At 41.3% G+C, this 14,294-nt stretch overlaps 1 protein-coding gene across 4 annotated transcripts in view; it reads right to left on the bottom strand.

Annotated features, from left to right (window-relative positions):
• Positions 1 to 2,399: 2,399 nt before the first annotated feature.
• zc3h12b (zinc finger CCCH-type containing 12B) overlaps positions 2,400 to 14,294 on the bottom strand; it is a 32,186-nt gene continuing 20,291 nt past the window's right edge. For all 4 annotated transcript variants that reach the window (XM_042340639.1, XM_007893493.2, XM_007893478.2 and 1 more), the window contains exons 2-6: positions 11,579 to 12,363; positions 9,342 to 9,481; positions 8,926 to 9,160; positions 8,663 to 8,769; positions 2,400 to 7,931 (exon numbers count right to left, since the gene is read on the bottom strand). In XM_042340639.1, coding sequence (XP_042196573.1) covers positions 6,499 to 7,931; positions 8,663 to 8,769; positions 8,926 to 9,160; positions 9,342 to 9,481; positions 11,579 to 12,195 — 2,532 coding nt within the window. In that variant the 5' untranslated portion in view covers positions 12,196 to 12,363 and the 3' untranslated portion in view covers positions 2,400 to 6,498. The remainder of the gene's footprint in view (positions 7,932 to 8,662; positions 8,770 to 8,925; positions 9,161 to 9,341; positions 9,482 to 11,578; positions 12,364 to 14,294) is intronic.

Below are 14,294 nucleotides of genomic sequence, written 5' to 3' on the forward strand. Positions count from 1 at the left end.
TTCAGCTCTATGGTTTTACTTGTGGTTCGGTCTTTCTGCACGAGCTTATTGGAGTGTCTGAATATCCATTTGCTCATACAGGTGTAACGACTATGTTAGAAAAAGATTAACATTAGACAATTAGAAGATTAGACAATTCCCATCGAAAGCCCAGTGTTGGTGATGCCATTTCCTGTCTTAAAGATTCTGTTCTTCAAATACATTTCCACACCCAAGATGTGCCACTTTCTCAAAAATAACTCTTCTCCTTGTCACCTGTGCCTGTGTGTGAGTGTTTGATACAGCCTTTTAAGTTTTTAGCAGCTGCATGGAGTTATTTGAAGTGACATATTGAAGCCCCCAGTTGGGTAACTTGTCGGAAATTAAGGTGTTTGACAATGGTTTGATTTTCTCTCGCTGCAGTATTAGAAAAATACAGGCAATGGTCACTTTGAAGCTGCAATGAAGATATTGATATGAAGATATTGGGCAGCCAGGTCTTTAACTCATTAAACCAGGTCAGTGTTGTTCCGAGCAAGTAAATGTTAGCTTGCTGGGAAATTCATTTTTATTGAAATAAAGCCATGGGGGCTTTTTATCTAAAATTCCTTTGAGACCTGTCGATTGAACAAAAAGAATTCTCCCATTTGCAGTGTTGAAAGAAGAATCTGTATTTATGAATGTAATATTGCCACAGATGTTTGTTCAGTGCAGATACGTTACAATAATAACTTACATTATTGCTTAAGATTTTTTTCTATAAATCAGCCATATTTACCAAGGTTTTAAATGTAAGTTTATCATCTTTTTTGTGGCTTCTGTGTTTTTTTTTGTGTGTATAGTTTGATGAACCTTATCAGGTTGATTTTAAAAGTGTTAATGTTCCATAATATTCTCTTAATGCAACTTGCCTGTGTTAAGAATTCTGAGTGAAACTGACTCAAAACATTATGGAACTTAATAAATAATGAACTTCCAATGCACAGTGCAATAATTTGTTTTTGAGTGTAGTCTTGATTCCTTCACTTAATCGAGCACAATGCATGTGTCTTGATAGACAAGTCTTGGGAGAACTCATTTCGTAAATGGAGGGGTTATAAATAGTCTGTCTTTAGAAATGTATTGTTTGAGAACTCTTAAGCACATTTTACATCATTCAGTACTAAGCTGCTTTCACTACTTTGCGGTTTCATTTGTCTACTTAAAATATCTCTGTGCATCAATGTAATATTTTGTAAGAGGAGATAACTGATTTGCTCAGAGTAAGAATGATCCGAATACAGTATTCTTCCAAAGTTGTTCAAGAAATCCTACGTAAAGATCAGACTAGTCAGTGCCTACAGTTGCTATTAACCTCAAGGTCAGTGAGTCACCCTTTATAAATTTAAACCGGCGAGCAAAGGATATCGGGACTTTTTAAGTGATGTCGCAATATATGGTGAAACGGATCAGGGCTGACTCTTCCATTTATTCCACTTTTTTCCTCTCGAGTGTACTGAATCATACTGAGTTACGATTTCTGAGGTGCTGGCAGCCTTCCAGTGCTTTGTCCAAGTTGCGTTCTGAGTCTTCTCGTGTGTGACCTCAGACAGGAGTGTCAGGAATAAAGCTCACTGTCATCACCCGACCCCAATGCAAGGGCATGATCAGAGTGAGTGCTGGGAGTGTTTTTCCTATTAACTCCAGCATGTTGTGGTCAATTCTAGCACAGCTGCTGCCCTGAAATCGGGCAACCCCCAACATGGACCTTCCTTGGGGCTTTGTTCTGCATGTGCAATACCTTTACCAACTTAGCTATTTGGTAGAGAAATAGCAGTTTAATCAGTGTTTGAGTTAAGAGAGACCTGAGTTCAATTCCAGGCAGAGGGCGAAACCTTGGGCAAGTTTCCTTACTCCACACAGAGCCTAATAATAATCCCTCCAAAACCAAAAAACAATAATAAATTGGTCATTTTCAATCTACGACTGTTTGTGGGACATTGCTGTGCGCAATTGGCTGCCGCGTTAGCCCACAAATATACAGTCAATTCACTTTTCAGTGTGTCCTGTGAAGCGCTTTGGGACATCCTCCCGACGTGAAAAGCGCTATATCAAATGCAAGGATTATTATTATTATTATTATTAAGATGTTTGAAGCACTCAAACATTGAGTTGAGGAAACTTTGATTCAGATACATCATATTCTTTCAAAACCATATGCTTGTGACTGTGTTTTCAAAGAATAATGCTCCAAACATGATTTATGTGCTTGTGGATTCAGACCAACGGGATGAAATCATCAGTAGCAACAAAAGGATCAATACGCAACCTTTAGAAGTTTTCATTTTGAAGCCATACATTTCTATAGAATAAGACCCACCGAGCCGTACGTTTTACCGTGCTGCAAAAAGGTCAGTGTAAATAAAACGCTGAAAACCATCTTCCAGACAAAAGTAGCTTTTATTGAATCCAGGTAGCACAAATAATGTGTAGTAAAATTAAATGTTTAAAAAAATTCAGAGCAAACGGTTTACATTTTGGCACTGGTAACAGATGTGAACCTGTTTATGGCAGTATTTGCTAGTGATAACCTTTATTCCATGCAAATGTCAGATACTTTGTAAAATTACAACATTCTCATTGCAGAACACATTCTAATGCACCAAAACAAAGCCACTTGAAGCTGTCTGAGTACATAATCTTGTTTGAAAAAAGGCACGTAAATCAATGTGAATTCTTGTAATTACCCTGCTAATGATGGGTGTACTCACTAATTATTAATTATCCAATATATACTTGATCTAGAATCGTGTCATTTTTTCAAAGCGAAATCTAACTTCTGTGTAACTATAGTCGGAGTAGGGCCGCTGAAAAATTCTAAACTTCTAAGCATAATGCTTTTTAAAGGACACTTTAAAGCAAATTCTGATGTTACAGAAATACCAGATCGTTCACCAGAAGCAAGCCACTAAAATAAGCCTATTTGTAGAATAAAAGTTTAGAAATTAATGGGTGCACGTATTATAATGTAGTGATCTCTATGTACAAGTCATGGAGTGCTTCATAACAAATGCACCCTTTTTGAAATTAAATATACACTTTACACAAGCTGCTAAGATATCAAATAAAATACAAGAACTTTCGTTTCTCTCCCAATATCAGTCACAACACTTGGTGACAGAAATTTCAAATTGTAGCAGCTTTGTTATGGTTCTCAACACTATTGAAATATCAGCTACTGCGAGCTGGGTTTTGAAGTTAAAAGCATAATTACACTATCCAACACATGGCACAATTGACACACATTGTCCATACGCATCATACATTAAAAGTATTGATCATATAGATTGCTCCAAAACACATCTGCCTTCGTTTTTAATTCTCAAGGAGACAGAGACACTTTGTCATTAAGACTTACATTTTGTTTGGGTCAACGAACCCAAAGAGTTTTTGTTTTACTACAGTTAAAAGCCAACATGTTCATTTTATAAGGAACAGAACAAAGCTAAACTAGTTCAATAAAACTACTTAATATTTATAGCACAATAACAGGCTACATATTACGCAAACCGGACAATGGTACTCTACAACATAACATAATGATATCTTCAAACATGTTTCACCAAATATGATACACTTCTTATGCATATTAGATCATCCTCTACCTGGGAACATGTACAGACTCCAGATAGGAAGCAAAGAGAAAGCAGTTAACCAAGCTAAATTATTTTTACAAGCTTTTTACATAGTCCGCTTTATGAACTATAGAGGTTATATACGAGCATTCTCCCTCATCAACAGTGTTTGCATTCAAATACTTGTATTTTACTCCGAAGATGGAGCTGACCTTTGTAACTGCTCGAAGAGACCATCTTACACTGCATCCCGAATGCAAAGAGAACCATTCACATGAAGCGTGGGAAGGCCTTGTACCTTGCCCTGTGGAGGGTCTCTAAAGCTTTGCACATGGGAAATGCAAGATGTTACATGTAAATCTATTATTAAAACCACCTTTTGAATATCAACACTGTCCTGTTTAAAGCCGCAGCACTTATTTTGATTGGGTTCATCAGAAAACTTCAAACCCTGTGTGGTAACTTGTTGGTAGTTCTACATACACAATTCTCTCCAAACTGAACCGTTTAGAATTGACACAACCCTTAACCATTAGTGAATCACAAAGCAGGGCTACTGTGACATTGCTTCCTTACTGTGTAAAGAAGCAATGGAGAGACTTGGCCATTTGTTAGCCCAAAAATCTTATTTAAACAGACCAAACAAAAGGAGGCTGCAGCTTAAAACTCAACGTACATTTCTTTTAAAGAAACATTGTTCAAAAGTTTCTCTACAGAAGACAGGAACCCTCTGCATTAGGATAATTTGTTGGGGGTACACAGGTAATAAGGCCAAAAAAATATTGTTTCCATTAAGGTGACTAAACTTAATTCATGATCTACCTTTGTTTTTGATAAATATTCGGAAGGGTGACAAAATCCCGCTCGATTACACAGTCAGACACAGGGAGAGGAGCAATAATGTCAGGAAAGACATTCGGTACTTGTGTGGCAGTGCCTCGAGAATCTTTACACTTGCAGTGTCTGGGCACAGAGTGAATAACCGTCCGATTGAAGAATTGAGTGCATACTATTTTGAGCTTAGAGCTGAAGCTCCCAATTGCCAATCTGAATGTTGGGAGCTTAAGAGTCCCAGTATCTTCCATTTGAGCACCATATTAATTAAAAACAAAACTCAACAGGGTTTGAAGGATGGAATTGCAGACACAAAATGGCCCGTCTCTGGGCAGAGAAATAAAGAGCACGCTACTCAGTCCTGCTGTTAGGTAAATATACCTGTGATATTAGAGTTTGTATGGTTAGGACAGATAAGGGAATCTGGAATTTATTCATCTGATGGTGGTATTTAAAGTTGGCTATAGTCTCAGTTTAACAAGCAGAGAGAGTCGGGCGAATGGTCAGTGTAAATTTGCACTCAAAACATCGGGATAAAAACAAATCCCCGACTGCATTGAGCTATTGGTAACAATATTTTTAAGTCCTACAAATCCATTGCAATAAAGACGAATTATAGTGCTAATACTGTACACAATATGTGTGTGCACATCCAAACAACATGAATTAAAAAGGCCTACACACTATGGTGCCCGGTAAAAATTCATACATATCCATGGGCTACTCCCAGTGACACACAGTGTCACAAACATTGTGGCAAGATTTGATAAAGCTAATTCTACTGATGATAACTGTACATTTCATAAATAATTTTTCTACAATCAAGAAAAGAGATACAATTTGTATCAACAAACAAAGGTCATTTCTGATCATTCCAGGCATTGCTGTTTGCTGCGTTGAAATGAAAGCCACAAGTGAGTTTCAGATATACAATCCAAGTGATTATGATTCAAATATTAACCATAAGAAAAATCTGCCTTCGCAGACAAGAGTATTGGAGAAAGTTTGTTGGGTACTTGCTCTGCATTTTAGTGGATACACGTTGTTACAGTTTCAACATTTTAGAGGCCCGAAAAGTACCAATGAAGTGCATTGTGTAAATTAAAACGCACTGGGAAAAGCTGGTAAGTCAATTTGGACGCATTCAACTTTGTAAGAAATTGATCGTTTTTAAACTTAAAAAAAACCAAATGCACGGGGAAACGCTGACATACGACTGATGTCACCTTCATAGGAAATAGAAACAAGTACACAGCAGTGTGGCAAGCCATTAGCAAAATGCCAGAAACAACCCTGACTGCAGCCTCACAATCCACGTGTTTCACAGGAAGAAACATTTAGGCAGTGTCAGACCTTCTCATGAAGAAACAAAAGGCCCGAAAAGGACCTTCTCAACTTTCATGAAAAAACTTTTTTTGTCAACAAGACCGAGCTTGAAACATATCAAGCTTGTCAGAGTTCAGCAATAATAAATATACATTGCTTTAAAGAGCGGCACATCAGAGCAGCCGAAAGACAAAGTAATGCTTTAAAAAGGCATTTGGCTGCAAGATTCCCGCCCTCAAAGGAGATTATTGGCCAACATAGACAATAAAGGAAATGATTAGTGCCTTATCCCAAGAGTTCTCTTTCCGTGTGTGGTTGAGAAACCCAGAAGAAAATGGGATACCTTACATGCATTCGATATTCTGTAATTCGTTCGTGTGTTTACTTCCACTGTGAACTTGTATCATACTTAAAATTTCAAGTTGTACGACTGACCAAAGGGAGCAAGGATTTAGATATCTAAGTTCCTCGTTTGCAGTTAACAGCCCAAAAAGGCGATGATTGAAGTACAAGCTAAACTACCGAAAGAATTATAAAAAGTCAGAATAAGGCAGGATGCAAGGTATTCACATCGTCTTCAAAGAAGCCTCAACTCTTACAGATAACCAACCTGGTTATTATTCAACCATCTTAAGACCCAGAGGATTAGCTCTTATTTCACAAATGTTGTGCATTAATTAAATTGACATTCCTTTTGTTTGTCCTATCAATATGAATTACCCTCAGCGTTTCTAACAGTCAGCTTCTACCGTCCACAACGCAACTGCTTGGCCACGATCTCTGCAGCCAGCTGCTGTGGATCGATTACGTGGGGGTTCTTCTCCATCACAGCGAGGACAATATCCGCTGGGAAGATGTTACACAGGTTACGATACGTCTGGTACTGGTGTTCCTGGATGGTCTGGTGATCTCGGTGGTCGACAGTCCCCCCCTGCCATGGCGACCGCCAGATCTGCTCGATCTTCTCCGGCATGCTCCGGAACATTCCGGGGTTATAAGAGGGCTGCATGAGATTATTAGTCAACGGATACGAAGGGTATCTGTAGGAATCTGTGACGCACGGCAGGTGGTCCCAGCTGGTATGTTGTTCCCGGCATAGAGGAGGTCTTCTCTGCCTCATTGGGTTGCTCTCGTACAGTCGAGAATCAGAAATACTGTCCAGCCTAGTCATCACCAGAGCCCGGCCTGGCTGGTTAGCAGAAGATGGGTGAATGTTTGGAGGAACAGGGTAGTCCCCAGGACAACTGGAGCGAGCACTAATGGAGGGATGTTGCATGTGAGGAGCTAGATGGGAGATGGATTGTTTGCGCTGGGGCTGCTTTGGCTCCTCGGGTCCATAACTCTGCACTCTTGTTATAGGTTCATGATAGCCATGAATAAAGGGCTGCAGCCTGCTCTGCGCCTGGGGCTGATGGACTTTCACATTGTCCTCTGGACCTTCTACAGAGCCCAGGTACGCCAAGTCGCCAAAAGAGGAATAGGAGTCGTTGCTTGTGACGCAGGAGTCTGAGTGAGAGCTCGTGTTCCTGGTATACATACTGTGGTCTGAATCCAGACCATAATAATTCTCGTGGTTACACATACTGTTTAAGCTTAAGTTTGAAAAGTCACTCATCATGGAGCAATAGCCAGTGTCCACAAGCGAATCGTATTTAGGATAGGGTTCCGTATAGTTCACGGAATTCCCGTGACTGTTGGTTACGAGAATGGGCGGATAATGCACACTGGACGCCTGCTCTTGTGAGGATTTCTGATGGGTAAATTGCTTAGAATACGGCACTGGGCTGCTGGCCGACCTGGTGCTCAGGCCGACGGCTGCATGGCCTTTGTTGGGCTGAAACGCCGGAACACTTGTTGCAGAGACCAAAGAAGGCACGGAGTTGGTCTCCAGTCTGCGGGCTGGCGTTAGCCTCTCCAACCTCTCCTCTGGGTCGCAGGCGACAGACCGGATGCTTGGGTCAGACTGGCGCTTTGGAGCGACGCGCTTGATTTCAGAGCCGATTTCCCCTTTGACCCCAGTTATGGCAATCCCGCACTTAGCCAGGGCTCCTTCGCTCATGGTTTTTACGGCAGACAGCTTTGCACTGGCACGGAGCTCATCGGCTACTGATCTCTGTGGCTGGTTAACACGTTCTGGATGGTAGTATTTACATTTGTGTCCATACGTGCACTTCTTTCCTGTCAAACCACAAACCAGAATACACGTAAGGACCAAAGTCAACGAAGCAAACATTCCCCTGAACACGTTGACAGTTGAGCATTTAATTTAAATGAATAGTTGATTTCCCCTAATTTATTTATTTCACCACACTTTGATGAGCATATACCTTATGCATTAAATGCTCAGTCGACCGTACTTTCGATCTCCCTGCTTCACCTGCTGCCCGACCCCCAACTCGGGTCTGTAACTCTGTCTGTGCAGCGCCTTGGGAAGTCCCCCCGACATGAAAGGCGCTATACAAATGTTGTAGCCATGCATATTAACAGAGTGAACTAAACGTGCACACAATCACACAAAGCATCCCACACCGCCACACAGCAGTCACGATTTCCACCCCTCCCATAGTAAGACAGTCATTGCCTCTCAATACAATACGTAAGAGCAGGAAAAGAATTTCCCAGAGAAGGGGGCCTTCCAATGCACCTCAAAGAGGATTACACATTGCAACCGCCTGCACTGAAGCTTCAACCTGGACAATTAGTTCAAGTCCCAATGTGGGTCTTGTACCCACAACTTTCTGCCACAAAGGTGAGAGCGCACCCAGCTTTTTGATATCTTACAGAAACTTTGTTCTGGTGTATGAACCCTATATACAACTAAATGCATTTGCTTTTTGGAAAATGTGATTAAAGCTACCACAAAGAAGTGAAAAGGTTTACAGGTCTTGTAGCAAGTCACCGATGCTTACCATACGGGCAGGGTTGCTTCTTGTGTTCTGGAATAACAGGGCGTTTTCGTAGGAAGTTATCCAAGCTTGGACCATGACGTCCCAAAGGATCATCGGGTGGCATGAACCTGGCAATAAGGAGGGAGCGTACAGTTAGTCACATACAGTTCTCCTGCCTTGGGATTCAGCTGACTGTGGAATGGTTCCTAAAAATCCTGTAATTACTGAATATGTAATTCATGTCAATCTTGTAATCTCAAAGGGCTTAGGTTTGCAACACTCACTTGTCATTCACAAACGAATACATTAGAAGACGTTCCTCGATGAATTTCTTCCACTCAGGCTTCTCGTTCTGCAAGTCCCTGTAGTTGTCATTTGACACAATAATGCCTTCGGAGTCGAAAGCCAACTTGACTATGAACCGATCATCATAACACACCACTCTCCTTCCTTGCACCCGACGAGATGGGGTGAAGACCAGAATTTTCTCCTTCTCAAGCTTACGCAATATTTCTTGATCTACAGAAATACAATAAAAAGTTATAGTTAAGAAACCTAATATTATTCGACCACAAACAAGAAAGACTTTTGCAGGGAATCCCTGTAGTCGGAGGAAGAGCTGAGCAAGGAAGTACTGAGCGCATATTTTCGAACGATCAGATCGTGGGAATATCTATCGCCTTGCGACGAGTCTAATTACCTGTAATGGGTGCATCCGGCCTGGACTGCTCTTTCCTCCAGGCAGGAACAAACACTGTGATGTCTTTATGCCCTTTTTCCAGGAACCATTCCACGGCCAGCTGAATCCCAAGGCAGGAGAACACCTCCTTGTTTCCATGGCTGCAACCAGAAATAATTTAATCAATCCATCGTATTACGATCTGTGCAAGCTGACGTTAGGCTCCAAATGTAATTGTGAGATGACTAAGGATTCCCGTTATGCGGAGTGGGGGCAGACCGGGTGGAGAGAGAGCATTTTACATTTCCAATGTAATTGTAAAGCATTGATGATTCTTTTCCACCGGGAAAATGGGGTGGTGGGGGGACGGGACGGGAGAGAGAAGAAGGAAACATGAGAGGATTTCATTTATTACAATTTCTTCATATCCCCTCCTATGAGACTTACAGGATAATGATTGGATTTTTATTGAAAAAAAGGACTGAGTACACTATTTTTCACTGGGGGGGCACTGATCATCTTAAAAGTTAAATGAATTTCAGACGCTGGAAATAATTGGAGATCAAAAAAAATTAGAAATCGACAAAAATTGCTGAAGAGATGAAGCTAAATTGTGATGCAGAATTTTTTTCTTGTGAGGCTGGGACCTGAGCGGTCTGCTCAGTCACCCTAGAACATTAGGTTATCAAAAGCAGATGCTGCTGCCCACCCTCTTCAGATCAGCTACCTTGAAAGACAGGGAAAACCCAGATGACATCAGGATCAGCATCACTGTGCGTAGGCCTTGTGGGAGGAATTCATTACTCTCTCCAGAATAACACGTCGTGTGTAAAAATAAACCCATCTGGGATATTATACAACCGATACACATCTAACATTTATAGAGCCTCAGGATTTTTTTTCTCTCTTTCATCTCTGAACAAATTGCTTTTGCACTCGCAGCAGAATGTCAATACACCGTTATCTAACCACAGTAAGCAAGTAAAATAATAATGCCGTTTCTCATCAGGGATACAGGATAAAAGAGAATAGATGGGAGGACATCTCTCTCTCTCCATCCTTTTTCCCTTTGGTGCTATTTCTCGATTCCCAGACTTTATTTCCTAGAAGGAGCTATTGCATCAGTCCACGATGTTCATAAATCTATGGTACATATATAGGAGCTTCGGATGGGCAATGTAAGGAACAGGAGAGGTGATGCGAAGTGAGACCCCAATGTGCATGATGTAGATGAAATACAAAAAGGCCTTTACAATATACTGAATGGTAATCACGGATAGATTGCAACGAGACAATAAAGTTACCTTTCAAGTTTATTTTAAATACCTAATGTAATGCCATTTAACTCAAGCTAAAGGTTTAAATATTTGATTCAGGTAGTGGTGAAGAAAGGAAATATTGGAAATCATTTTGATCTCTAAAGATGTCCTAATTTATTAGATACCGGAGCTGATCATTGATTTAACATCTCATGCGCGTAATTGTTACTCATTAAAAAAACATAACCGCAAGCATAAAAAGTTAAAGCCAATCTGTGCTATTCTGCACATTCATCTGTAAAGTCACACAAGTGCAGTACATAAACTTTACCTGCTTGTGTATTCATGGTTTTTACATTATAATGTAATATACTGCATGTAGCACATCTTACAGTCAGAACATAGAGCTGCATTTCATAACCTAACATGCCTTACAAGGTGGAAAGCTCAACTCAGACATGTAACGGTCTTAAGTTATGAAAATGGATGAAACCCTTAAATCTTAATACAATGGAAAATGTGCATGTGTAATGTGAGCCATAGTCAATGTCAATTGCATTCAGAGAAAACGTTCAAACATACAAAAACGACTATTGCCTTTATATAGGGCCCTTCACGCTGGGCACTATCTCAGAGCAATTAACAGTGGTGGAGCCTGGCACCGAACCGGGGGAAGAGTGGAGGTGACAGTAAGCACAGTTGAAGAGGAAGCACTTCACTCGTGATCTGAGAAAGGGGAAGGCGGGGTACGGAGGAGGGATTAGAGGAGAGTTCAAAAATTTCTGAGGTTAGTGGCTGAAAGCATGGTCACAGATTGTGAAAGGGCAAGAGGGGGGGGTGAGGGATAAAGAGGAGGCTGGAGTGGGGAGTAAGCAGGTCGGAAAGATAGAGAGATGCCAGGGCATGGTGACATGTACACAAAGTCAATTTGTTCTGTGATAGGGAGCCAGTGATAGGAACTTAGCAAGCATTGGTTAATGTGATCAAATTTTAAAATACCTCATGGCCACGTTGCTTCCATCAATCACGATGGGTCGTAGGTTGTTCGAATCATCCACAACTTCATCTTCCAAAGACAGCTCCGGGCTTGTGATTTCTTTCGCACACTGTCCCCTGGACACGAGAGTACCTGTGCTACTCAGCCCGCTCTGCTGTGGCTCAGATTCACTTTTGTTCCCAAGTCTGACAAGTTCTGCTAAAATGTCGTTGATGAGAGCATCTGAACCTAGTTTGTTGAGCACGGTCTGTATCTGTTCTCCTGAATATCCTAGCTTTAAGGCAAAATCCATCTTTGCCTGGTATTCCTTGTCTAAATTAGGAGTCTTGCACCCATCATCAGGTTTGGATTTACTGTCCTGACTAGGAAGGTCATGTAGGACACAACCTTTGGAGAGAATGGGCCGTTCGAGACAAGGGGACCGGCACAGCTGCCTATGTGGCTTGTTCAGGGTCTCAGTCTCTTTCTTCCTGTTGAGGATTTGTTCGGACTCACTCTCAGAACTTGTCCAGTCCTCGGATTCAGCGCTGCAGTCGCCTGGTTCTACATGAGCGCGCCTGTTCTGTTTGGAGGAACTAGTCTCCATACTCAGCTTCTCAAGCATAGACCAGGCTGTCATTACGTTAATCTGTCCTCCTGTTATCTCTACAGTGTTCTCCTTGATTTCCAGTACAGCTTGGCTTTCATATTCAATGGAATCCTTCAAGTCAATCAATTGTTTCCGCAGCGTTGCTGTTAGCCTCTCACACTTCTTATGTTCAGGGGAACAGAGAGATAGTATGTAATCCTGGGGAAGACAGATAAGACAGTTCTGTTCAAAAAAATTGAAGAAACCACTAAAAATACGCCTTACAATTTGGGAACTATAAAGACATTAAGATAATACACTCACATTTGTGTTAATTTGCGGCCAACAGAAGCAAATGTTCTAGTTTAGATCTTTACATTAATATTACAGAATAACCTGCTTCCTCGTCCTTACAAATTTATAAGATCTCAATTTCAAAACCTCAAGGACTCAGCATTCATCAGGTGATTGCGAAATATCACAACAGCACTTCAGTGGGATAATGAAAGGGTTAGAATTGGCCTTGATTGAGCACCTTTGATTGAGGATGGGTGAATAAACAAATCCAGAATAGCTATACCAGATCACTAAACTCTTCTCTGCTGCTGCAGCGCACGTGCAGAGTTTTTGACAAGAACAGAATCAGACTCAGCAAATAGCACCCTCACAGCCAATACCAATACCAAACAACAAATTACGTTTGTATAGTGCCGTTCACATCGAGAGGACGTCCCAAATAAGTCTCCAATACGAAGACAAGCCACTTTGCCAGACTCCAGCAGAGTCGGGGGCATGCAGAGGAGAAAGACATTTGGGAGAAGTTTAAAAGTTTAAAAGTAAATTGTGTATTTCAAAGCTGCCTTGCTAAGAGCTGCATCTTTAGGTGGATTACCTCTGCAGCCACATCGTGGACAACTCAGGCTGTGCCGATTTAAAGGATGGAACTCTGTTAACTTTTCATTCGTGACCACGAGTAAACTCACAGCGAGTCAGCCAGTCAGGTGCAATTGAGAGTTTCCAATAAGGAAGTAAGAATTACTTTGCTCTGACTTCCCCATCACTGATTCACTGCCCAAGAAAGAGCCGAGTCACAAGTCAGTTAGCAAAAAAGAGCTCATTTGAACGCCACCTGGTAATAGATGCACATAGCGTCAATCATTTCTGTTTCTCAATTCTGTTGACACAGTACTGATCAATCCTTATCTGACAGGAAAAGATAGTTACAACTAACAGGAAGTTACGGGGGCGGGGGCGGGGGGGGGGTGGAGGCAGAGGCGAGTAACTGTGCCAGAACTGGCTATTTATTGCATAACAGAAGTGAATTCAGGAAGAGAGTATCCCATAAGCAGAACTTTTCCTTTTCCATTTCTGGGCAACCCGTTATGCAACCATAGCGTGTTTTTTTTTAAAAAAAAATTAAATGCCGCCCCTCAATAAGACGCTCTGGTCTGACATTCCAAAGGTTGACATTCCAAAGGCCGTCCTTCGGATGAGATGGTAAAACCGATGTCCCGTCTGCCTATTCGGGTGGACGGGAAAGATCCCGGTTTCTCCTGGTGTCCTGGGGCCAACAAATGCCCCCATTTCGAAATGATCATTAACTTCTCGGCTGTTTGTGCGACATTACTGTGTGCCAACTGTCTGTTGGGTTCCCCTACAAACTACACACTACCACTGCAATTTACAGTACTCTAGAAAACTGCTGCGGCAAAACTCAAAAGGTTAAAATTTCCCCCAAACAGTAAACTAAAAAAAAAAAGAGAGTATATCATTTGGGGGCTTGTGGTGATGCCTCATATAGGGCTGCTTGACCGACAACCGGAACAAAAAATAATTTAAACTGAAAAAAAATCCAAACTTGGTACAATAACGATGTTTGGTACCAGAGATTTTTTTTTTTTTAAATGGGCATTAAAATCACACTTACAAATAAATAGTCAAGGTTGTCTGCTCGCATTTCCATGGCTGTGTTGGGCAACACCGGTAACTGAGGTGATGCGTGTTACAAAGAACGATACCATCAAAATGTTGCAGAAATAAAGGGCAACTGAACATATGACTCGAGAGCAGCCTCCAGCGGTGGTTGATACAAATATCAAAACTCCTGCATAGGTCGGTCATATGAATGGAATATACACGTCATAACCATG

This window comes from Callorhinchus milii, unplaced genomic scaffold (genome assembly GCF_018977255.1).
Source record: "Callorhinchus milii isolate IMCB2004 unplaced genomic scaffold, IMCB_Cmil_1.0 Scaffold15, whole genome shotgun sequence".
Lineage (NCBI taxonomy): Eukaryota > Metazoa > Chordata > Chondrichthyes > Chimaeriformes > Callorhinchidae > Callorhinchus > Callorhinchus milii.